Here is a 27,576-nt window from a genome sequence, read left to right on the forward strand (position 1 = left end):
AACTGGAACCTATTCCATCTACTTGGACCACCATCATCAGTTTGCAGTGGGGCACCAAATCAACAGCTTTCTGGAATCTAGGAATAAGCAATTAGCCTGTTGCCCTACATCCATGGTTTGTAGGATATCATGTGGAAAAGGGTAAGCTGAGTTCCATATGAGCAATGGTTTCTAAATCTGTGCTGATTAGTGGACAGAAGCATTTCAGTCTCAACTAAATTTATTATATTTGAATTGAGAATATGCTCAAAAATTCTGCAGCAAACCAATGTTAAGGGTATTTATCTGTAATTTTGAGAGTACATTCTTTTATCCTTGTTATATACAGGAGTTACCTGCACTTCTTGCCAGTTGCTTGGTACTTTGCACTAGCAATAAATGCAAGTTAAGTAAGGGACCAATGCTGCAGAGTATTCGCTGCACAACCGAATTCCACTCTGGACCTGGCAACTTATTTATTTCCTACTCTTTCAGTTGCTTCTCTATGCCAGGAATGCCTATTACTACGTTCTCCATAAGGGAGTCTGTACAGCAGTCAAACAATAGTATGCCTCCATGATTCTCCTGCATGAATGATTTCTTAAACATGAAATTTAAAACTTCACCTCCCTTTTTGCTGTCTCGTATTGCTACACAAACTCGTCAACAAATGACTGGATAGAAGCCTTCTACCTGTCAGTGGTTCTACGAAGGAGCAGAATTTTCCACGTCGTTTTTTTAACCTCGGTATTCTCTGATTTTTGTTATTAAACTACATTGGTTCTTTTCTGTCCTTAACCCACTTACTCGGCACATACACCTCCAGCATGCCATCTATGATCAGTAAAAACTATGCCCATAACTCTTCTACATCTGTCATATTTGAACTAAATGATTTCCATTCACTGGCTACGTGAGTTGCTAACAACTGATTATCTGCATTTTCCTGCATAAGTACTCTCCTAGCCTTCTTGAGTGGTTTATTTAGTAACTTCAATAACCATTGTCACTTTTATGACATCAAGATCACTAGTTCCTGTCTCTATACCGATACTGTTGATAATGTCAGGCCTTTTCATAACTACAAGGTCTGAAATGTTTTCAGTTCATGTGAGCTGTTGAATTAGCTGCTCAAGATCATTTTTGGAAAACGTGTTTGGAGCTGTTTCACAAGACTGACTGACTGTAGCACCAGCAATGAATCCACAGATGTTCCATTGTACATTCGATTGGTTATAGATGCCTCAACTAATATTTCATGACTTAGGTACTTCCATATAACTGAGCCTAAATTTTCTATAACGAACTCTACTACTGTTATGGTGGAGTCAGGTGGCCAATAAAAACATCTGATGGTTAACTTGTGTTCACCTACACTAGTTACTCATGTCCAGGTAACTTCACAATTAAAATCAATATTGTCCTCGATAGAGAGAATATTTTTACCAACTGCAACAAACACTCTCCTCATATAGCATCTAATCTATCGTCTTTATACATGTTTGATACTTTATTAAATATTTCAGAGCTTGGTATTTCAGGTTTCACCCAGCTCTTGGTTCCAAGAATAATTTGAGTACAACAACTTTCTCGGTAAGGGCAAATTCTGAAACTTTTGTTGCAAGAGCTTTGGCAATTCACTGTGAAAATTTTTACAGTCAAAGTGTCTTTATTTTGTACGTGATTTGATTTTGCTCACCGAGTACGGACTGGTGAGAAATCATCTGAAGACCTCAACTTATCGCCTAGCCAGCTACACAAGTAGCTGTTTCTTGTGTGTAGAGTACCACTGACATATCAAGGAGAGTTCTACAATTTTCCACCCCTCCAGGTCTTGAGATATGCAGCAAAGAAATCATAGAATCAACAGCGACTCTGGTTGAGACCCTCAACTAGGCTCCAAACTAAAGGAGGTCAGTCAGTGCTGGATATGGTACTGCAAATTTTGAGCTCTGAATTTACAGACATCACTGGTGCTGATATGAGCCACACAATTAGTAGATGACTGAACCTTGTGCATTCCACAGCTGCAGCCACAGCTTCCTTGACATCACGAATGAGGCCCCCATACCAAGTGCACACTGGACTTCTTTCCAGCCCTATTTTCCTAAATGTCTCTATAATGCCCCTAACACTGAAGCTCCTGATAACTGACAAACATCTCTCCACGTGTGCTGTGCAAACCCTGCTAAAGGAGTGGCCAATTGTCTGCACACACAGCGCATGGCCAAGGCCAGGCAGCCAGTCCCCACATTGACTCTCCACCTCAGGCAACTCACATGTGTTGTAACCTGCCACACATTGTGCAGTGAATATAGATCCCCACACTGGATACACTGTAAGGTGCCTTAGGAGCAGAACGTGTCAGTGAAGCACCACCTCAGGTGCCCTAGCAACCTGCTGAATTCTGTACTACTGAAGTAAGTGGAACTTAAGGATGGATATTTTGTAAATTTGGTTGGTAGCAGGATATCACTTTGAGAGGGGTAGGAGGATTTCTGAGGTGGTGTTTCTCATTTCTGGACCTGACTATAGATAGTCAAAAATGTAAGAAACAATGTGGTTAACTTTTTCCAGCTGATTCGTAGCTATGGTTGAAGGAATAGGGAAATCTGTCTCCAGACTAGAATCGGAAGGTTGTGCCTGTGTGTGTGTGTGTGTGTGTGTGTGTGTGTGTGTGTGTGTGTGTGTGTGTGTGCGCGCGCGCGCGAGCGCGTTTGAGGGGGGCTCTGAACTCTGAAGGAGGACTGCACACAGAAGAGTAGTGACATTTTCAGTCTTGTTTATGTGCTTGATAACTGCTCCAACACATAATATATATATATGATGAGTTTTCAACTTTACTTCATCCATTACATATATACACAATGTTATTGTACCCAACACTGCCACGCCACTTATCACTAATATTTTAGTCAGAAGCTACAAATACATAACTTCATCTATCATGTGATTAACACAATTACTAATGCACATACATTTAAAAACAAAACAAAGTGATGTAGATGATGCAGAGACAAGTAATTTAATATAAGACACATAAGGCCGCAAATATCAGGAAATTCTGCAAAAGTGTATGACAAATGCTGAACATATGTTGTTACCAGATGATATACCTCACTGCACATGCAGCAGTTGGGCCTGTTTATTCCACTCTTGCCAGTAGGGAGCACTGCTACATCACTCCACTATGCTACTCCGCTTTCATTCAAGCATTATCCAATATGCTGTGGTAGTGGTAATACAAGACTATGATGAATCAGTTTCTATTTAATGAGCTTGCAGACATGTCTCTGTTATTGTTTGCTAATTCCAATGTGTTTGCAGCAAGACATATTTCCACAGAATGTTTCCTAAAATGTGTTCTATGTCTCACATATCATCTGCTAAGAGTGGATTGTTGAATGCATGAAGCAGGAACTCTGTGACTAAACACTTAAGACAAAAAAACGTATTGAGGGAAGGTAACACAATAGTCAGATATGCAGAGTTCTGAAATCAACGTTAATTATCACACAAGATTTAATGTATGAAATTATTTCTACTTTGTTCTTACTTGTTTTATGAGTTTTTATGTTTAACAACAAATTTATATTTAATCAAGGTATAATCTACAACATACATAAAAAACGAAACGTTTGTTGCTGCAGTGCTAACCTACATCAGATTTACAAGCATGGCAGTCACGATAAATTTAAGATTAGTGTGTGGGTGGGAATTTTAGACAACCAAATAATAGGACTACATTTTACCTGATAATTGAAATGCTCATAATTAGACAGTCTTTTTAAGAAAGGTACTGGAAGAGCTACTTCAAGACTTTCCTCTGGAAGTAAGAGTAAACATATGGCTACAGAAGAACAGAGCTTCTCCATGCTATGATACCACAACATGAAATTACTTAAATCAGGTGTATCCAGATAGGTGGATTGGACAACATGGACCAATTTGCTGGCCAACAATATCTCAGAAGGTTTCAGATAGATTATATAAAGGTAAGACAGAGATTTAGGAACCAGATTTTAAATTTTAAGACATTTCCAGGGGCAGATGTGGACTCTGACCACAATCTATTGGTTATCAACTGTAGATTAAAACTGAAGAAACTGCAAAAAGGTGGGAATTTAAGGAGATGGGACCTGGATAAACTGAAAGAACCAGAGGTTGTACAGAGTTTCAGGGAGAGCATAAGGGAACAATTGACAGGAATGGGGGGAAGAAATACAGTAGAAGAAGAATGGGTAGCTTTGAGAGATGAAATAGTGAAGGCAGCAGAGGATCAAGTAGGTAAAAAGACGAGGGCTAGTAGAAATCCTTGGGTAACAGAAGAGATACTGAATTTAATTGATAAAAGAAGAAAATACAAAAATGCAGTTAGTGAAGCAGGCAAAAAGGAATACAAACGTCTCAAAAATGAGATCGACAGGAAGTACAAAATGGCTAAGCAGGGATGGCTAGAGGACAAATGTAAGGATGTAGAGGCACATATCACGAGGGGTAAGATAGATACTGCCTACAGGAAAATTAAAGAGACCTTTGGAGAAAAGCGAACCACTTGCATGAATATCAAGAGCTCAGATGGAAACCCAGTTCTAAGCAAAGAAGGGAAAGCAGAAAGGTGGAAGGAGTTTATAGAGGGTCTATACAAGGGCGATGTTCTTGAGGACAATATTATGGAAATGGAAGAGGAGCTAGATGAAGATTAAATGGGAGATATGATACCGCGTGAAGAGTTTGACAGAGCACTGAGAGACCTGAGTCGAAACAAGGCCCCTGGGATTGACAACATTCCATTGGAACTACTGACGGCCTTGGGAGAGCCAGTCCTGACAAAACTTTACCATCTGGCGAGCAAGATGTATGAGACAGGCAAAATTCCCTCACTTCAAGAAGAATATAATAATTCCAATCCCAAAAAAAAAAAAAAAAAGAAGGTGTTGACAGATGTGAAAATTACCAAACAATCAGTTTAATAAGTCACAGCTGCAAAATACTAACACGAATTCTTTACAGACAAATGGAAAAACTAGTAGAAGCCGACCTCGGGGAAGATCAGTTTGGATTCCGTAGAAATGTTGGAACACGTGAGGCAATACTGACCCTACAACTTATCTTAGACGAAAGATTAAGGAAAGGCAAACCTATATTTCTAGCATTTGTAGACTTAGAGAAAGCTTTTGACAATGTTGACTGGAATACTCTCTTTCAAATTCTGAAGGTGGCAGGGATAAAATACAGGGAGCGAAAGGCTATTTACAATTTGTACAGAAACCAGATGACAGTTATAAGAGTCGAGGGGCATGAAAGGGAAGCAGTGGTTGGGAAGGGAGTGAGAAGGGTTGTAGCCTCTCCCCGATGCTATGCAATCTGTATATTGAGCAAGCAGTAAAGGAAACAAAAAAAAAATCCACAGTATGAATTAAAATCCATGGAGAAGAAATAAAAACTTTGAGGTTCGCCGATGACACTGTTATTCTGTCAGAGACAGCAAAGGACTTGGAAGAGCAGTGGAACGGAATGGACAGTGTCTTGAAAGGAGAATATAAGATGAACATCAACAAAAGCAAAACGAGGATAATGGAATGTAGTAGAATTAAGTTGGGTGATGCTGAGGGAATTAGATTAGGAAATGACACACTGAAAGTAGTAAAGGAGTTTTGTTATTTGGGGAGCAAAATAACTAATGATGGTCGAAGTAGAGAGGATATAAAATGTAGACTGGCAATGGCAAGGAAAGCATTTGTAAAGAAGAGAAATTAGTTAACATTGAGTATAGATGTAAGTGTCAGGAAGTCGTTTCTGAAAGTATTTGTATGGAGTGTATCCATGTATGGAAGTGAAATGTGGACGATAAATAGTTTGGACAAGAAGAGAATAGAAGCTTTTGAAATGTGGTGCTACAGAAGAATGTTGAAGATTAGGTGGGTAGATCATGTAACTAATGAGCAGGTATTGAACAGAATTGTGGAGAAGAGGAATTTGTGGCACAACTTGACTAGAAGAAGGTATCGGTTGGTAGGACATGTTCTGAGGCATCAAGGGATCACCAATTTAGTACTGGAGGGTAGCATGGAGGGTAAAAATCGTAGAGGGAGACCAAGAGATGAATACACTAAGCAGATTCAGAAGGATGTAGGCTGCAGTAGGTACTGGGAGATGAAGCTTGCACAAGATAGAGTAGCATGGAGAGCTGAATCAAACCAGTCTCAGGACTGAAGACCACAATAACAACAGATTTTTTTTTTCTTTTGTGTTCATGCGAAGGAGCTAGTTTACACCACCCCAGTAGAGTTCCAAATGGATCTCTCAGCTCGCACAACTGTTGCGTCTGCGGAGATCCAAAATATGGAGGGTATTTTTGAGCACATGCCTGAAGGGATGATCGACTGATGCAATGCCAGATCCTGGCTGGCACCAGCAGCAGCTGCTACAAAAAGCTCTGCCATTGTCTGAGCAATGTCTCCAGATGTTTGGGAACACACCTGTTTCAGCACTGCTGTTACTGGTAAACAACTGTGTTTACCAGAAATCTTCCTGATGGCTTCCCAGACTTTTGCAGAAGTGGAACAGTTGATGTGTTGAGCCTTGGCTCTCGTGACCTGGAAGACTTCAAGGTTGTCTGCTGTTGGGCAGTACTTAAACTGTCTAAGAGCTGCAAGCCCTTCCTAGATTGCTGATAGGCACTCACTGATCCACCAAGGAACAGGCTGCGTCCTAAGATGACTTGAGGGCTATGAGATTGATAAGTCAGCGGCATGGTGGATCACTCATGTGATGTGGTCCACCCACTCCTGGATGCTGCTGTGGTATTCAAACACAGCTAGCTGGCTGAACAGCATCCAGTTGGCCCTGCTGTCCATCTATTTTGGTGGATTCTGTGCAGTTAAAGCTCCAACCAGTAGATGAATGCAGAGTGGGAAGTAGTCACTAGTGAAGGTTGTCAATGACTCCCCACTGAACAGAGTCCACAAGGGGCTGGAAAGCAGAAAGAGAGGTCAATGACTGAGAATGACCCTGTAGCAGCACAGAAACGAGTGGGAGTACCTGTGCTGAGGATGCTCAGCTTTCCAAAATGTGACCCCAAGGGCTGGCAGAAGTCGAGCCCCACGAGATAGAATAGGCACTGAAGTCTCCCAGAAGGAGAAATGGTCATGGGAGTTGTTCCATAAGATCTGCGAGAGCCTCAGAATCTATTGCATCTTGCATAGGCAAATAAAGTGACCAAACAGTGATCCTCCAATACACATAAATTTCAACTGCAACTGCTTGCAGGTCAGTAGCTAGGATGAGAGCAGAGGAGTGGTTTGAATTATTGACAAACACAGCAACCCCTCCCTTGGCCCCTTTCCCAGGCAGGCATCCTTCCAAGAAAGCATATAGCTCTACAGTATAGGGGCGTCACACAATGTAAAATATGTTTCCTGCAAACACAAGCAAATGGTGCATTCCTGTTCTAGGAGTTCCAGTTCCCTCACATGTGTGCTGATCCCATTAATGTTCCACTTCAGGATGGAAGTGGTCTGTCATTTGGGTAGCACTTTCATCCCAACTTTCTGCTGGGAGGGGAGCCTGCAATGGGGGGAGGATCAGTCTTGGAGTGAGATGATTATCCCAGTCGAACAGCAAGGTCCACTGCCTCCGAAGAAGAGTCGAGAAAGGCATCAGAGTGGATGATATCATCATCATCATCATCATCATCGTCATCATCATCAGACTGTGTACTTTCTGTCTCCATTAGTGGACGATGGGCAATACTTTGCCTTCGAGCTGCCAGGGAAAGGAAAGTCCACCCAGACAGAGTCCTATGTGTCTAAGTAAGCTTTGTTCAAATGAGGTGCAGCAGGTTCCACAGAGGTTGCCTGTTAATGACTGTTCCACATCAACAGCCAATCATCTCATCAGCACACAGCATATCTCAAGACTGAAGGGTTTGTTATAGAGATTTTTATCATCTCTTGATATGGGTAGCCAATCTGAGATCCCTGTTCCCTGTGACACACAACATTCCACTGCTGTGCCATACAGTGGTTGCTGAAGGATGCCCACAGCTTATGGTGACAGAGGACTGGTGGAACTTAGCAGTCCCTCAGCTCAGGAATCCCAGGGTCCACAAGCCCATATCCAGCAAAAGAATGCTGGCCCCAAAGGGTATTATGTAACTGATGTGGCATCTTAGGTAGCAACTAGAAAATATATGATCGGTAACAAATTAACAAAGATTGCACAGCATGTGCATGTACTGTAATGTCCTTCATTCTGGAATTCAGTCAGTCCTGCAGAATGGGAGCAATATAAATGCAGAATTCATCAACATAGAGAGCATGGGTGACCACTGGCATAACGAAAGTCATTATCCCATTGATGGTGATGGGGTGACACTCAGTGTGTAGCCCTGAGGGATGTCATTCTCTTGGAGCTGAGCAATGTACTTACTCTAAGCCAAAATAATCAGTGGGATAAAAAATTATGAATAAAACTCAGTAGGGAGCCTCAAAAGCCTCAGACACATAGGGTAAGTGAAATGTGACACCAAGAGGTGATTATGTGGATAAAAAGAAAAAAAAAGAAGAACTACTGGCTGATTTAACAATTGAGATGACACTACCTCTCCACCGTGAAGAGGAAGCACCTTCTAACCAAATCAGTTTGAAGACCTTGAGCAGATGGAGTCTCTGAGTAACATTCAGGTATCAAATAATCTGATTACGACTCTAATCAGAGCTATACTGTCTGATGAGACAAGAGCCTGAAGCAGTTCCAGTCAGTGGAAGGTTCAGTATATAATTCAGGGTTATGGGGTTCAGGATAGGGGATGTCCAACTTGTTTTTACGTGCTCGAAAGGCTGCCAGGTAAGAAGAGGATGCCATCACTGTCACGAAGTGTGTCACAAGGTGTTCAGCAGGGACCAATGCATCAATAGACCTAGAACAGGTGTTGGCCTCTGGTGGCCCAGAAGACTAAGCAGCTCAGCCCACACGTGAAATGAAGAAGCATATGTTCCCATAAAGGAGATGTGGAACTCCCAACATTTCTTCTTACTGTGTAATTATGTAGTGAGCCTTTGCATGGAGCTGTTAAACAGTGATGAGGGCATCTGTGAAGGATGCCACTTGAGATGGTGCTGGGCCCTTCGATGATCGTGAGCAGTTATTGTAATGTCTTTGGTCCACCAAGGTAGTGACTACAAGAATATGGGACCTAGAAAGGGGGAGGGGGAGAGCAGTCCCAGCAGTGTAGTTAATCACAGTGGAAATGTCTCCCACAACCTCACTAAAGCCATCTGACAAAGAAACGGGAAGGTGACAGCAGAGGCCCACAGCTGCCAATGTGCCACGTAGCCTGTGAAGCAGTGACAAGAAAGTGACAGCATTATTAGTAAGTGGTCACTGTCACAAAGATCACCATGTAGCATACACTGTAATGAAGCCATAAGATTGGAGGAAGAGACTGAAAGACTGATCGCTGAAGAGGTGCTATGTGTTGTTCTGAAGAGGGTAGGATTACAGTCACTGAAGAGAGAGAGGTTGAGTGTGGAAAGAAGCTGATCATTCAGAAGACCCCTGTCAAACAACATGGTACTGCCCCACAGAGGGTTGTACGCATTTAACTCCTCAATTAGAAGAAAAGGGAAGGTGGTGAGGTGTCAGTTTAAAATGGCTACCTCACAGTAAGTGCCGTGCCTGGAGGGCAAATAAATATTAGAAACAGTGATCATCGGGATCATTCACACTCACACTGCTAGAGCTTCCAGTGTAGTATAGAGGGGAATACACTTACTGATGACATCTGAGTGAACCAATTTATAGACACCTCCAGGTGCTCTCTTGGGCCAGAACAGTTCCTATAGAATGTATGGTAACCCTAAAGTGTTGGAAAATACACATAAATGAAATGATTTGTTGGAGAGCAAGGCAGGTGACAGAACAGGAAGATATTAGTATTTCCAGTTCTGGCTAGTGACAATAACAGCCACTGAAGTTCCATTGAATTATCACACTAAGGGGCCAAGAGAACAGGTCAGACCCAAAGATCACTGTGTCACCAGTGGAGGTGGTACAATATCAATAAATATAGGTTCAGAGTCTGATGGTGAGGAGGGATAAGGCACTTCTGTGGTCACAAGGGTAGTCTTCTCTGAACATTTCTTCTTTTCTCTTAGAATACTTTAGAAGGCCGAGATTCTTGTGAGGACTTGTCTGCTGTGAGGGTAGTAACTGAAAATGAGGGGGGCAACCTTGGGACCTCACACCAGTCAGAAGAGAACTTTGCTTTTCCAGCCAGGTGTGGGGAGTCGAGGTCCCTGAAGCTGGTGCTGCAGTACTCTAGGTACTGCCAAGCTGTACTACTGAGATAGAATAGAAGCAATTGTACTTTTTCCAAGTCTCACAATATGAGAGGTGATTGGAGACGTTACATTCCTGGATTTTCTATTCTTTTATTAAGGTAGCACATGTCTGGGATTTGGGACAGTGACCGTCTCCAAAACTGACACGTACAGTTGGTAGCTGACAAGGGGTGTTTCTACGAGGTCGCCAATCACAGACTCCACAAAATGAGCTGTTTGTACACTGGAAAGTCCTATATCCAAAACATAAGCATTTGAAGCACCACATCAGGGTTGGGATATACAGCTGCACATATGCAGGTGAATCATGATTTTTTACTTTCTCAGGAAGCAGATCCACCTCCCACGGAAGAATGCTCCAGTGCAAAGCTTGTCTGGCAGGCCTCGCCATGCACAATTATGAAGTGGATATTTGCTTCTCTAAGTGTTTGTGTAGTTCTTCATCCATCTGTAGCATTAAGTCCAGATGGAAAGTTAAACCCTGTACCATGTCCAAGCTCTTATTGCGTGTTATGGTAACAGGTACAGTACCAAGTTTTTTTTTACAAAATCATCATACTTGAAATTGGGGAGGATTTGCTGTTTTAATTAAAATGGAACCACTTTATGACTTGCGAAGGGAAGAAATTTCTCCAAATACATTTTAAATATTCTCCACAAAGGACAATAGCTCAATAAATAAAAAATACCCTCCATCTGCCAGGGATGCAAACCAGGAACTGTAGAGAATACGTTTCTGCAGTTCGATTGGTTTTCCTTTCCTCCCATGGTGTGGCCAAGAACCAGAATTGGTTGTAAAAATCTACACTGAAGAATTTCTGTCAAGCTAAATAGACTGCCAGGGTCTCATTGCCACTGGCTGAAAACTGTGGTCTTTTCACTGTGCAGGTATCAGCCTTATCACAGCCTACTCTGAAAAAGGGCTGTCCCCACAGGTGCCACCTAGCCACAGCACCTACCAGCTGACTAGATTGCCACTGCCTGGAGTTCCAGTGCCCACAAATGGATGGACACCTACTCTACAGCACGTGCAGGGAGGTAAGGTAACAGCTTAGGAATCAATACGGCACTCCCTGCACAGTCAGAAGGCCGCAACCAACCAGATACCTGGTGACCCACCCCACACAGTCTTGGTGTCATGCTGGGTATTTGGCAAACTTTCCCCAAGACCAGTACTTCCATAAAGAATTTTGAAAAGGCACAGATTAAACCCATAAGTGACAATTCAACACAAGTTAACTGAAATATGTGGCGTAAAATAATCCAAAATCAATGTTCTTTGAGCAAGTTATGTTGTCAGTAGGGAATGTGTCCTAGAGAGCAAGTCTGGACAAAAATGTAGTCAGCGAGTGAAACTACAACAGACAAGAGGAAGAAGTATTGTAATGGCTTAGGGTCCCATGCCCACTACACAATACTTCCAAAAGAGGTGTGTGTAAAGTTCCATAAACGTTTTGTTGCAAAACGTTATGTGCAAGTGACTGAATATCTATAGTTTACAAAATATGTATAATGGCAGTTACTAAGTCACTACATTAAAATGTCTTTGTGCTTTACCTGGTTTTGCTTCCTCTCCCTGACTAATGCTTCCACTGCTTGAAGTTGGTGAATGAGCACTTTCTGAATTGTACACTGACCTATTAACACAGAGCAATGGGAAACTTAACTGTACTTTAAAGATCAGAAGTATTTTAATTTAATTTAATTTTAAAGATCTAACTTACGGTGCAGCAAGCCTCGTCCTGGCAAGAAGCTCTGAGATTTTTTGCACAACAAAATCACGATCTTGAATTTGTGCGAAGAGGAAACTTGTGTGGTTTGCAGAAGTGATGAGAACTGAATTATTTACTGCTGGATTCGATGCCTGGTTTTCTGCTCGTTCCACTAAGCTGATATCCTTCAAAGGTAATACCAGACTGACCAAGCCTTTCACCTAGAAACAGCAATTTTTTGCTTTCTATCACATCGCTCAATTCTTCTAAAGTTTAGTTTGAAAAATGCTGACAACAATGTGTCCCAAGTTTTATTCAATTTTGAATGTCTGGAAAAACAAGAACATTTAAATACAGAAAGCTAAAAAAAAAGAATTTATATAAACTCCAAAACAATCAGTGTGCAATATATTTATTAACATGAATCCAGACAGTAGGACTGAACATATATTTTCAAATCTCTGTATTATGATTACTGCTTGGATAAGCAACTACAATGAGCAACTCATACATTTGAGTACGTCAACTGAATGTACACTTTCAGCCTTGCAGTCACCTTAAAAACATACTGTGCTAAAGTACATTGATAAAGTACAGGGTTATTACAAATGATTGAAGCGATTTCACAGCTATACAATAACTTTATTATTTGAGATATTTTCACACTGCTTTGCACACACATACAAAAACTCAAAAAGTTTTTTTAGGCATTCACAAATGTTCGATATGCGCCCCTTTAGTGATTCGGCAGACATCAAGCCGATAATCAAGTTCCTCCCACACTCGGCGCAGCATGTCCCCATCAATGAGTTCGAAAGCATCGTTGATGCGAGCTCGCAGTTCTGGCACGTTTCTTGGTAGAGGAGGTTTAAACACTGAATCTTTCACATAACCCCACAGAAAGAAATCGCATGGGGTTAAGTTGGGAGAGCGTGGAGGCCATGACATGAATTGCTGATCATGATCTCCAACACGACCAATCCATCGGTTTTCCAATCTCCTGTTTAAGAAATGCCAAACATCATGATGGAAGTGCGGTGGAGCACCATCCTGTTGAAAGATGAAGTCGGCGCTGTCGGTCTCCAGTTCTGGCATGAGCCAATTTTCCGCGGGCTACTCGTGAAACTTTCCCGCACGCGTTCAACCGTTTCTTCGCTCACTGCAGGCCGTCCCGTTGATTTCCCCTTACAGAGGCATCCAGAAGCTTTAAACTGCGCATACCATCACTGAATGGAGTTAGCAGTTGGTGGATCTTTGTTGAACTTCGTCCTGAAGTGTCGTTGCACTGTTATGACTGACTGATGTGAGTGCATTTCAAGCACGACATACGCTTTCTCGGTTCCTGTCACCATTTTGTTTCACTGTGCTCTTGAGCGCTCTGACGGCAGAAACCTGAAGTGCGGCTTCAGCCGAACAAAACTTTGAGTTTTTCTACGTATCTGTAGTGTGCCGTGACCATATGTCAATGAATGGAGCTACGGTGAATTTATGAAATCGCTTCAATCATTTGTAATAGCCCTGTATATACAAAAGGCAACTGATAGGCTGCATATATACATTTCATTCACTAATGCAACAGTGAAGGGAAATATTTATTTTGGCAGCAGAAGATGATCAATTTTCATGACAAAAACAAAGGGTAGAGCATTTCTGAAATGGCAAAGTGTATAAACTATTTGCATACCTCTTTGGTACATGGGTCAGGAGTGTGTCAGCACTATCATGGTGAACTGTCTTGGAAACTGTAGAGAAATTCATTTTCATACCTTACTTTGGTTAAAGTTCTATCAGTAACTAAGATTTCTCAAAAATGCAGCAACAGTTTTATGTTTAAAGGAATTTTTATATCTACTAAAACTACCAATAAACATTGTTGCAATTCTGATCACTTACATTTAATCAATAATAAATTTGTGGTTGTCTTATGTCGTACACTTCATACAGATTATGGTTTTTGGTCCATAAACAGTCCTAAGAAAGTTAAATCACAGTAACTGGCGACTGACTGAATATAATAAATGTGCATAAAAAAGAAAGAACTAGCGTAAGTTTTACAACAGTTCATAACTGATATCTGTAAACACCACAAAATAAAAATATGTCACTTTGGTGTACACTACACTGAAAATCCTACAGTGCAGTGAGTAAGAAGAGTTGGGATTAATAATAAGTTAGGCAACTACAATCAGTACTAGTCAGTAGAAAATATGTAAATTTCCAAACTGTGTGTGTTTTTAGCATCAAGCCAAGTTGACATTTTAAGTTTTGTTCATAATATTTTGAAGACTGACATAATTACTGTCATCAGGTGCCATGAGTAAGGGTCTCATGAGTGTATTCACTACGTGGACTCCAACCACAAAAGATCACCAGTCATGCACCTGATAAAGGTGATTTATTAGCTACCAAAACATTGCACACAAAAATAAAATCAGCAGCCTGGCTGGATGCACAAAACAATATCATCAATCGGTTACACCGACAAAATCTCTGATATGACTTGTAAATTGCTATAAATTTGATAATCAGTCTCTAAAAACACTCCCAAAGGTCCGAGTGCTAATCAGAGTAAACATACCAGGTTATGAAGATGGTGTCAAGATGGAAGATACTAAAACGTTCACCAAGCAGGACAGCAAGCAAGAGAGAGAAGCCATCCACTGGTAAAATACATTGTAACCACATAACATTGGTGACGAAATATAAAGTATCACCAATACAACAAAACTACACCACTGAAGTTCAAAGAACAATAGGCATAAAGCATGATTTTGACTAGAGCTTAGTGTGCATCTTGCAATGATAAGCACAGTAATGTGAAAATATAGATTTCAGATGATCGACTTGTGAAAACATCATCATTCTTCCAGCAATTACAAATTGTTACTAAACAGTATGGCTGATGTTAGAGCAGATATTCAAGGCATCCAAGATGTGTTCAAGATGTGCCTAAAAGAAAATGAGAAGTGTGCACATTGTGAACTGTAAAAAAGTTGACATAATTGAAGGAGTAAACAGTAACAAAAGATCCAAAAGAATGAAGAGAAGTTCATGAATGTCTAATAGGCCCTTTGCACTTGTTCACATTTATACTCACAAAATGATATTAAACCACTCATCCTTATTATTCTAAGTTGACTCACCCTGCTGCTAAAGCATATGAAGTTTTGAGAGAGGAACATGCGTCCCCAAACATGCCGCTTGTTATAAGGTGTCCATAGCGTAGCATCTATACTACCATCCAGTTTCTCACTAGCTGGTAACCGGAATGTCAAGCGATATGCTTCTGAGTGAGCTCTAGCATCAAGATCACGCTTCAGGAATGATGGCTTCTTTGGTACATTCTTACTGGAAGAACATTAACTGCATAATAGATTATAAAGTCACATGTACTGGAAATGTGTTTGCACATACATAAAATTTAACTTGTGCATGGTTTGGTTATATGAATTACATTACCAATAATGCATAGATGCAACACTGGACACATTACTGTACTGGCAATAGCTTTATGCCTCTTAGTCTCATTCATTTTTAGGTATATTTGTACTTCAAATTGTAGTATTAACAGATTAATGTAGAAGTTTATTGACAAGATATTACTAAAATTTCAATAGTATTATGTTCATCTTATTAGTGCCTAAAGGGTCTGAAATCAGTTTCTGCCATTATTAAAAGTGAAGAATACTACAATGCTTTTACTCTAGGTGTCTTATGGAACAAACTTTTCACTAGTGAGTTACTGAACCAATTATCAGCAGTCAAAACATTAAGAATTCTGTACCTTCCAAAGGAGTGGACATCTCATAACTACAAGCATGATAAGGTTGTGTAGAAAGTACCACTCTGTAAAGCGAATCTTTGTCATAAACGCATAAAAAGTGCATGAAAAATATTATTAATGATTAGTTTATAAATATCATTTTGTCTAGTATTGTACTGTAAGTTAAACAAAATACAACCATAACATATCCATTCTTATCTCTAATAGTGTTAAGCACCATTCAAACAAACATTCAGATTCAGAGCCATAGCTACTTTAAAGAAAGAGATTTTAAGTAGCCACATGACACTCATTTCAAAGAACTTTTACCTCGTAAACTTACTAAAGTTCTCAACCAAAAATTTTCTAGGAGTTATCAGACCCAACTGGCAGATGCTTGAACAATAGTTGTGTTGAAACTTAAGTAGCATTTAACTTCAACAATTGGTAGGTTTGCATAATGGTGGTGTTTTAATAGTTCTTATATGAAACTACATATTGAAAATCATTTGTAGTCCAACATTTCTGTCTGACACAACAGTCTGCCTATATAGCTGAATGGTCAGCATGTGACTGCCATGTAGAGGAGCAAATACATACATCCACAGGCTGACCATGTCTGCTGTCTACAACAAATCTAATATGCACTGGTACAACTGGCAAACCACACGAAGCTGAGGCAAGATGGAAAGAGAAAAGCCCTCCACTAAGGAAGGAAGGTGGTGCTGGGTGGGATGTGGGAACCAGAAAAACTGATGTCCCAAACACAAGCAAAAACAAATTAAACAGCATTCCTCTTATACACGTGCTCATGTAGATATAGTTCGCAGATCAGTGTTTACATTTCTGAGTGGCACTTTGACCATATGTTGCGCAAATCGTGGCATTATCAAAGTTGTGAGAGTTGGTGTTGCCATAATTCATGTGAAAAATGTACTTCAAAAGCTTTCAGCCATGATGTTTTCAAAGGTTTGCAATTTCTTAGGCATTATGCTAAATGAGGCATTGCAAAGCAGGGCTCATGAGACATTCCCCTTTGGTAAGAGCCCCCCCCCCCCCCCCAACTTAACTTGTGTGTTGCCATTATGGTCGAACACTGCCACACCAACCAACAGCAGGGACAATTGTAAGTCATCATAGGATCATGAGCTCTATCTAATCCCTATATGTAAGTCGCATAAGAAATTACTATAATTGCCATTTTTATTTATTTATCACAGACTTTTGAGCTTACATTAATGAGATATTTAAATATTTAGGTTAATTTTATTTAACTTTGTCTTGACAAGTTCTGTAATATAACTTTCAGTATGCACTGCAGTGAAATGAAGTTCACATCCAAACAACTTATCGGTCACTGCATTATGCTGAGCAGATTTAATGTATGTAATTGTAGAAAAGTTCTTTCTCAAACATATGCTGATCAGAAAAAAGATTTTTACTTTAATAGTGAAGCCTGTGAGTTTTGGATAGCGATCTTGGGGCATGACTTCAAACAGTGTGACATATCTTTCTGTTCTGAATAGCACGCATGGTCTGAATAGCATGCATGGATCATTTTGTAAACTACACACTTCTTATTGAAGATCACTTCAAAGACTAATGTTCACTGAGTATTAAACAAAATTATAACCAGGTCTAATGATTTAAAATCTTTAAAACAACTATGGAATTGAAACTTCCTGGCAGATTAAAGCTGTGTGCCTGACTGATACTCGAACTCGGTATCTTTGTCTTTTGCTGGCAAGTGCTCTACCTACTGAACTACCTATGCACGTGCTTGGTTATCTCAGTTGATAGAGCACTTGCCGGAGAAAGGCAAAGGTCCTGAGTTCGAGTCTGAGTCCAGCACACAGTTTTAATCTGCTAGGAAGTTTCATATCAATGCACATTCTGTGCATTCTGTAACTATGAAATTCTTTGGTGACTTCATCAATAATGGACTTAAACCTTGAAAATTTTACTTCCTTATATTCTTGTTTCCATTTGCAGCAACTTGGGAAATGACACTTATCCATAGACAAAGAATAATACTGACAGTTTGGAATTAAATGTCTAGTTTCTTTTTATGCTTATTCCACATCAATAATTCAAATTTTACAGCCACTACAGAACAAAGCAGGTGTTTTAAAGTGCTCAGCAGCTTTTACCATTTCTGTTGCACATTCTTTCATGAGTACACTGTTGCTGAAGGATATCTGAGCTTTTGCTAATTTCTTCAAAACTTGATGATCCAGGCAACTTTTGAATCTCTTTTCTTAACTTATCTGCACACAGTTCATCATGAGACTAATGTCTCTGAGCTGCTTCATGGAGAAAAGTGAAATGTCGAGCAAGATTACTACCTTTGTTTTGACTTATTTACTTATTGAAGCAAAATAATAGACATAGTATTAACCAGAATGACAACCTGACCAACAGAAAATTTTTATGGAGAGCAAATCTGAACAAACTACTGTGAGTAAATGGATTAGAGAAATTGTGATACCTCTTCGAAGTTGGACAGGAAGTGAAGGGGCAAAGAGACTAGGCTATGAGGAAACAGTTGGAGGGACATTATCCCACTGAAATGCTGATTTTTAAAATAAAACCGTACGCAGCATGACAGACACTGACAATACTGTGCAATTTCAGATGGAGGGGGAAGTGCTCTTTATAAGGGAATGGCTTGCGAGCACTGTGCTATTCACTGGTGTAAGCAATTTATTATTATTGCATTAAAATGTTTTATGATGACAAACTATTTATTATTAAAATATTTTACACATCTGTACCATGCTAGAAGTGAGGGGGTGTGGGGGAAGGTGGGGGGGGGCAAATTCAGTAAAACTGTGCCCCCCCCCACACACACACAAACACACACACACACAGAGAGAGAGAGAGAGAGAGAGAGAGAGAGAGAGAGAGAGAGAGAGAGAGAGAGAGAGAGAATCGAATCCTGGACTCACGCCTGAGTAAGACAATCCTTTTCAAAAAGAAGACTACTCTTATCCTTTGAGCCTTGCTGAACCCAGCAACAAGCGAAAATCTCACCAGTTTATGTTAGTGCGCATTGATGGTTTGCAGTGTAACATTCCATTGAAACAAGCTGCTGAACCACTTCCAGTGGTTTTTTTTTTTTTTGTTTTTTTTGGGGGGGGTGGAAGGGGGGAAGGGAGGGGGGAGGGAATAATTGAATCAATAACTCTAATGCATGTCCCATGACTGAAACAGCTGACTGCATGTGTGTGATATCTTAATCAAAAGAAACTCATTACTCAACTTTTCAGTAATCCAACTTCACCAAAGTTGTGTGGCACTATATATGGAAATTACAGATTTGTATATTCTTATATTGTACTTTCTACTGCATATGTAATTTTACATTTTTTACTAACCTCAACTTATTTAACAGCTCTCTGTCTTCGTTATATCCCCCTTTTTCATCAATTAGCCTGAAAGATTTTTAGACAGGAATTATCATTTAAGCTTAATAATACATTTCTCTTAATATTAATTAACATATGGACTGCATAGCACAATACTAACTGTTTCATTGCCAGATTTGTGAGCTGCTCCATAAGGGCAAATGTCTCCGATTTGTGCAGAAACATTGAGAAGTAATACTGAAAAATAACCAATTTTATTACTTGACTCTCAGTTTACAAAATATTATGACAACATCACATCTGCTATTTGATGAAGATAAAAACTAATGTATACTGATAAATTTGAGAGAAATTTCAGGAGAGGTTAAAGATAGAAGAAGAGTGGAAGGAGTAGAACAGCACTCATTAAATAAAATTTTTATACATATTCAGCATAATGTGGTAAATGATCCTTATTATATGGTATTGTAAACAGCAAAAATTTAAAGCTGTTGCATAAATACATTTAGTTATATAAGATATGGGAAACTTTATCGTATATTCCAAGCTGATGTTAAGTTAAAGACTTAAAGTTTAAGACAAATATATACCAAGGAAAAAAATGAATGCAGTGTTAATTTCATATCTGCCAATTTGATGTTTTATATTTTAATATGTATATTACATTTAGAGTACAACATGAAATTATTTTATGGAGGAGACTTAAAGTGGGAAAACTCACCTCCTTCTCCCTTGTTGCAATTCGAATTGAATCCGGGAAAAGCAGACTATTTGTTTTGTCAAGTTCCGTAATATCAGTCCACCTGATAACTAATCTGGTTTCACGACCAAGAATATAGGCATAGAAGCACAAGTGATGGATGGATAAATACATCCAGCCCTGACGTGGCATACGACCCTTCCAGTAGCTGCAATACAAGAAATGTTAAAAGCTTGTTTTATTTCCATGAGAATTTCAAGCCATGCCAACCAAGATATTTCTCAAGCTTTTGCCAGCTATCAGCTCCACTGAGTTAAAGAGTTACAACCACAAACTGCTGCAAATGATAAAGTTTTCTCCTTACATGTGCAAAGCAGCATATTACAGACAAATCCTGAAGTGTTCCGAATCTTTGAGAGCACTAGATGATGGGTCAACCAGCTGCTCATATAGCTGCAGCATAATAGCTTCAAGGCAGAGACTTGGATTGCATATGCACAGCGGATTTATGACTATTACTCTCATACATGGGCCAGCCTTAGTGTGTATTTTAAACAGTTTTGTATACTCCTTCAGGCAACTGTTGAGTTGGTCCACAGAATGTATGATGCACGAACAGTTAAAATGTAACAACACAAACAACAAAGTTTATACATTAACAGAGAGATGGAGCACATAACATCCCTCGCATAGGTTAACTGAAGATTTGGAATATGTCACACCTGTGAAATGCAACACAGGCATTAGTATTCACAGAGAATGTGGCAGTATTTACATGAAATGAACCATTTACACTGTTCCTAGTGCTATGCTGAACACATGGGCTGTTTAGAACAGAAGGACCAAGTTGGCATTTTGTAAAAGTTTCTGTACAGAAAATGCAATGATCTCACTAACTCAGTTCTGGTAAAACTAAGTAAGAAAATTATCCAATTTACATTTTCTTGTAATCGTTCTAAGGCTTCTACTTGTGTATATCATAATATTCTATGAGGGAACTAAAATGTCAGGAAATTCCCCAAATGTGTCACTGGAATAATGCCTCAAAAACACAAAACAGAAGGTTGCATTAAAAATGCTGAAACAATAATAAAATTAATATCAGAGGAGGGAAACATAAAATATGGTGTCCTGCAAGTTTCAGTACTTTGACTACATAAATGATTTACCTGGGACACTGAAGGACTACATATATTCTGATGAAGTGTCCATACAAACCATATACAGCCAGGAAAATAGTGTAACAGTCTTACAACTGGTCACAGCAAGAAAATTTTTAATCTTACTATAAACTCATATTAAGCAACACAAAACAACTAAATACTTTTGGGTACCAGAAGTAAAGACCAATGAGCACACACTAAATGGAACTCCACATGTAAAATTCCTAAGCATCCACAATAAATACTGAAATGGCATGTGCAATAGGATAAGATAACCAAAAAGTCAGTTCTAGCTGCTCTGCACTTAGAAATCTCTCTTACTGTGTTGCTAGCAGACTTGGCATAATTTTGCTCAATACAGTCCTATGGCATAATTATCTAGTACAATGTAGCTAAGGTCAAGAAAGTATTTAACCTAAAGGTATCTTAGTTACCTAGTAAAAATATTGGATAAAATTAATGAGCAAGTCCCTGGCATAGGCCTCTTCAGGAACCTCTGGATTCTTACACTTACATGCCAATACATTTTCTTTCCAATGGGATTTGTCATTAATAATAAGAATGAATTTATGATGAACAACGGAAATTTATAACTCTATAATGGCAGTAGAAATAATTTCCATATGGACCATGTCTACGGTTTATATAGGAGTTATATATGCTAGTACAGGAATTTACAAAAGGTGACATGCAGACATCAGGCAGGATACTAGAAATCTCTCAATATTAAAAAGCAAACCAGAAGGACATATCATTAGCCACTTCTCCTGAAAATTATCAACTTGTCAGAGATGAAAATTCCACTTAACAATGATGTTCACATTGGACAGGTTTCTAACTCTTTCGATGCGTACATAGCTAATATTGGTCTCTGACATAATTAAAGTTACATATATGCTTAGTATAAAATAGTTGATAAAAATACAGCTAGAGTTTTGAGTAAAAGCAATGGCTTTTATTCTCCTAAATAAATAGTGGTTCCTACAATTACCAGTGTGAGTGGATGAACACTACTCATAATCTGTATTTAGTATAATACATAGAATTTGCTTGCAGTAGCCACTTCTGTCTTATCTTTAACTTAATTCATTCAAAATTCTAGAAGGATCTACTTTGTTAAGGTATTGAACATGTGTGAATAAATTAATGACTATAAACAGTCTTGTATATCTCAAAACAGACTTCACCAATTTCTCTTAACAGTAAAAACTAATGCTAACTATTTTTTTAAGCTTTCTCCCAGTCTCTAAGACTTCCAAATAGGACTGGAAAATTACAGTGAATAATGACAGAGCATAAATAATGGCAAGTACAGTGAATGAAAGTATCACTCTCAATATGCCACTAACCCTCATAATGAAAGAAAAGTATTACTTTACATGACTGGCACCATGTACACAGATAAAATTAAAGCATACAAATGCACCAATTTTTCAGGAGGTACTGTAATTAACATTTGCTGTCCCTCTAGTGAAATTTCAGTGTTTTTCTGCTAGAAGAAGAGAGTGACACCCACTCATTTCATCATAACAACAGATGACTTCCTATGAATATTTTCAACACGAGTAAGTGCACTTTCTAATTATAAATGAACATACGCACCTGCATGAATAATAATTGACCAGTTTCTCTTCAGGAGGCATATTGAAAAGACGATGAAACTTGAAAGATACAGTTTTGAATGATTGTGTGTCCTCATCTGAAAGACAGACAAAATTAAATTTATCTCAGTGTAATTAAATGAAAAATCCACACAACTCAATTTTAATGAAATAAGTGATAAATCAAAGTGTGTCGTCATATTGTCTGTGAATGAGCCGGCTACAGAAAGAAAATTTTCCACCACCGATATTGTGTATGCGTAATGATCTCTCATTCAACCCCGCCATTCCACTGTGTGTGTGTGTGTGTGTGTGTGTGTGTGTGTGTGTGTGTGTCAGACAGGTTACTTGCTGAGTAGCAATCGGCCCCTTTTACCCTATGTCCTCATGTCGTCGAGATCCATGGGAGGGGGAGGGGGAGGGGGAGGGGGAGGGGGGGGGGGCTGCACCTTGATGCACTGCATGAACTACAGTGTTATGGGATAACATGAACACATGTAAGGCACACCTGTATGAGCCTGCTTAGTGCATCTGCAACATTTTGCATGGTCAGTGGTCTTCAGTAGAGGACTGAATGTTTTGTGGGCATTTGAGACACAGAATTTGATTTGAAGGGAAGTTTGATAACATACAAAATGGATCTTGATGGCACAATCCTTTGCAGGATCAATGGCAGATTAGAGGTAGATCACAAATAATACAGGTGAGCCAACAGTTTAGTACTGCCCATATTGTAATTTCACAGCTGTGGAGAATACTCACTGGCAAGGTCCAATCATATACTACAATCCAGCACCAGGTTCACTATCTCACCTTGAGTGCTCCAAGATGTCTTAACTGGCAAAGAGGCTTTGGTAGCCTTGGGTCATGTATCTCCTATCAAATTTGAAATTATCTGCTTCAATAGTTGATTCTGAATACACAGCAATCAGCCCACATATTCCTCATCTTGTAATGGCCTCAAATCCACCACAGTCCAGATTTATAATCGGGGCTTAGTCTCTGCCAACCACCACTGATGGAGACCTGTTGATGCTGTAAGTCCTCAGAGTTGGGCTACTTTCGCGTCGTTCACCTTCTGAGTGACGACACAAGCTCAGCTCGAGACATTTCAACTTAACCCAGAAACAAGATTCTTTCTGCAACATTCATCATCAAATGCTGGGAACTAATGAATAATCCATTATGTGTTGGTCAACACTATGCCAATTATGCTGCTGCCACTACCATCACCTACTTTTGAAATGCTGTCCACCACCTGTGCACGCAGGTGCTAGACAGCTCACTTCTGTTCTGTCTTCATGGAAGCATAATGTGGGAGTCCAGCAATCCCCACCTCTGCCGATGTACCAATCGAGGATTCCTTTGCCCTGGAACACTAGGGGGCAAGACAAATCCTGATGTGTTCACAACAGCAGACTTTTTCACCAGGCTAACCATGCTACAGACTGGTGATAATAACAGACTTGGTGACACAGCAACAGCCACCACTGAAGTGCATACTCAGCACTTCTTCCAGTAAGGTCAGACTTGAGGATGACAGCCTGGGCGACACTGAGATTGCATATTCACCTCACCTGTCATTGATGTTAGCAACTTCACAGCTCAATGATTGTACCCAAACAACAGTAAAGATGTTGTCGTATCTATCAGCTGCCTACTTCTGCAGAATTTCTATATTTGGTACAGAATCACCATCCACATCCAGCTATCCCAGCAACTCTGGTATAACTGGTGTTGGAAAAACTGTTGAAGGTGAAGATACACAGCCAGAAGACTTTAAAGTTTGTTTTTGGACCACTGTGGTTGTCTCCCTATCCCTATTCTTTCTTCTACATTATTTTTGGGATGAATTGTATCCTTATGATGGTAGTAAATAGGCAATATGGCTAAACAACTTTTGGCTCAAGATGTGTTAAGAATCTGATAGATCAAGTAACTCAGTTGCAGACAGAATTAGCACAGCTAAGAGAAAAGGAGGGAATGGTCATATCCTAGTGCAACTTTCTCCGATATTGACATCGCTTTGTTGTTTACTCCATTTTCCGGGAAATCTGGGGAATATATCTTCAATTTTATTGACAATTTGGATACAGCTGCCAGGTTGGGAAACTGGAATAATGAACAAAAACTGAGCGTAGTTAAACCAATGTTAACAGGAGATGCTAGGGCATATGCAATGTGCCACAAGAAATTAAGGTAAGCACAGCTGTTGGATGACTTGAGGCACGGGTTGGTAGAGGAATAATACCTTGAGATACTACCATGAGCAACTTAAAGGGATAATTCCAAAACACGGAGAATCGGCAGAGAATTTTTTTGATCACATTCACAAAATTAATACCAAAACATAAGAGCTCTCTGAAGATGATAAAGCTAGTAAGGTCATATTAAAGGATGCTGGACAGAGACTGCTTGATGTGCTTTGTGGAGTTTACTGCCAGAAATGTCAGATATGGTTTGTATGGAATTCTCAAAGACTCTGAATGAAGCAACAGAAAATGTGGCAGCACTAACAGAAATTGATGTGGTCACCAAACCATGGGAAAAGGGAATAAAATTTAATACAGATATCAAATTTTTAGGTGTTTAAGTGTAACTGAAGGGAACAACAGTATCACACATGTAAATGTTTCAGACATTCTGAACGGAATTGTACAAACAGAAGATTGCAGAGAGAGAGAAACTGGTCACAGGGCAAGACCTCACATCCCCTGGTAAAAGGGACAGTGGGCAGTCTCTCTTTTGTACCACACTCCCAGTGAGAATTAACACACATCACCTCTGTGTGGAAGCAGGTGCAGACTTTTTTCTGACTGATTATGTGAGAGGAAAATTTTGCAGATTTTTAATTAGATACTGGATCTCTCATATTGGTGGCAAGTAGGAATATACCTTCTAAAGTAGAATTGAATCCATCAAGCTGGAGATTAAATGGCATAGGTAGGGGTCATGTTGATTCACTAAGTTTGGCAGTGATAGGATTCTGAGTGGGGGAAAGTAACTTCCAGGTTAAGGTAGAAGTTCTCCTATGATTATAAATGGCTATGAAGTCATACTCTGTTTATACGTATTTCCTAGCTGCACATCATGCCAAAGTTGACTTAGAACAATGTAGTATACAACTGTTTTCATATTTGTATTATCGCTGGAAAATCGTTACTGTTGCAAGGATCTCATCAAGGCCACCTAAAATGTGTACAACATACTTTAAAGCCAACTCACAATATATCATACCGAACGGTACTGAAAGATTAATCTGGCCTGACGTAGGAGCTGATCTTCTGGTAAACTCTTTGTGTATATTTGATCCTTTGCCTGAGAATGAGGAATTAGATAAAGCACAATGTTTCCCATGATATAGTTTTTGTCTTAGGTAAGGGAAATTGGTGGAAGCAGAGTTGTGCCTGTCAGTATTGGTAACTTTAATTCCTAAGAGGTGATGCTTGCACAATTCTCTGATGCCTAGCTTCAAAGTACTGGATGAAGATGAACAAGATAGGAATTTCACATTGATCTGTACAATGCCTGGACAGTCTGTCATTTTAACTGCACTGACAAGGAAAGTACAACGTCTAAAGATACAAAGTAAGGGGAGCACGGAGAGACAATTAGAGGAATATTTTAAGTTATTCAATCCTCTTCAACTGCTGCCTGCCACACTATTAAAATATCATATTCCCTGGGAATAAGTCACTTGTCTGTAAAAAAACTGCACGAAGTCCCACAGCATTTGAAAACTGTCATGGAAGAGTTTACAGATCAACAGCTTCAAGATAGGATCATAGAAGAGAGTAATAACCCTTGGCCTGCACCCATTGTCATTGTACCAAAAAAATCATCAGATGGCAGTAAAGCATGTAGATTTTATTCCAACTACCATAATTTAAACCAAGAAACAATTGCAGGGACCTTAAGATAATCTAGGCCAATTAATTATTTTAAAACTATGATCCTAAAAAGTGGGTCTGAAAATAGTATTCTCAACTCCAGCTAGTCATTATCAATGTCCAGCTAGTCATATCAATACTGTTGTGTGCCTTTTGAATTGAGAAATACAACAGCAACTGTCAACTGCCTTAGTGTTTTGAGGAGATTAAAACCAAAGCAATATATGGTTTATTTAGAGGATATTGTGTTTTCTGAGGATATATAAGAGCTTGTGCTGTGTCTACATGAAGTATTTGGTCATTTACATGCAACATGATTAGCAGTCAGCCTGTAAAAAAATCTCTTGACACTCACTATACAAAAGGAACCGCTTTCATATTCAAGCCTAGCCAACTTTTATCTAAAATTTATTCTAAATTCTCTGAAATTGCAAGACCCCTCAACCAACTACTGGAAAAGGAGTAATGTTTCAATGGCCTCCAGATTACGAAACAGCTTCCCTAAAAGTAAAAAATTTATTCACCTCTAGCCCAGTTTTTACTTTTCCAGATTACTAAAAGCAAATTATGTTGTCGTGTCATGCTAATAATTTTTCCTAGGTGTGCATTTTATTCTAGGAGGTAAACAGACAAGAACATCCAATAGCACATGTATCAAAACAACTTAAGGCAGAGAAAAAGTATTCTACCACTGAGAAAGGAATGCAGGCACTAATATATGGAGCAACTTATTTTCACTGTTATTTGTATGGACAACAATTTGTAGTAATAACTGATCATGTGGCATCAAAATGGTTACTAGGACTTAAAGATCCAACTAGGTGTCTCTCTAGAAGGGCTTGGCGACTGAGTGAATTCGATTTTGAAATTGTACATCAATCAGGTAATTCACACGGAAACACTGACAGTCTAGTCACAAGATACACACTAAAAAATGTGCTGGGGTAGACACAGAAGAATGACGAGAAGCACAAAGTGCTGACTCATACTGCAGCAGTTTACTAAGCTTCCACAAGTCAGCACAGAAGATGGAGAGCTAAACAGGAAGACAAGA

General features: G+C 39.4%; 1 protein-coding gene across 2 annotated transcripts in view; it reads right to left on the reverse strand.

Moving 5' to 3' along the window:
* The window catches only part of LOC126183769 (TBC1 domain family member 9), a 204,245-nt gene that overhangs the window by 143,239 nt on the left and 33,430 nt on the right, over positions 1–27,576 (reverse strand). For both annotated transcript variants that reach the window (XM_049926012.1, XM_049926005.1), the window contains exons 4-10: positions 22,634–22,730; positions 19,890–20,076; positions 19,329–19,405; positions 19,178–19,234; positions 15,181–15,385; positions 12,050–12,258; positions 11,883–11,962 (exon numbers count right to left, since the gene is read on the reverse strand). In XM_049926012.1, the coding sequence (XP_049781969.1) occupies positions 11,883–11,962; positions 12,050–12,258; positions 15,181–15,385; positions 19,178–19,234; positions 19,329–19,405; positions 19,890–20,076; positions 22,634–22,730 (912 nt within the window). The remainder of the gene's footprint in view (positions 1–11,882; positions 11,963–12,049; positions 12,259–15,180; positions 15,386–19,177; positions 19,235–19,328; positions 19,406–19,889; positions 20,077–22,633; positions 22,731–27,576) is intronic.

This window comes from Schistocerca cancellata, chromosome 1 (genome assembly GCF_023864275.1).
Source record: "Schistocerca cancellata isolate TAMUIC-IGC-003103 chromosome 1, iqSchCanc2.1, whole genome shotgun sequence".
In the NCBI taxonomy this organism is placed as follows: domain Eukaryota; kingdom Metazoa; phylum Arthropoda; class Insecta; order Orthoptera; family Acrididae; genus Schistocerca; species Schistocerca cancellata.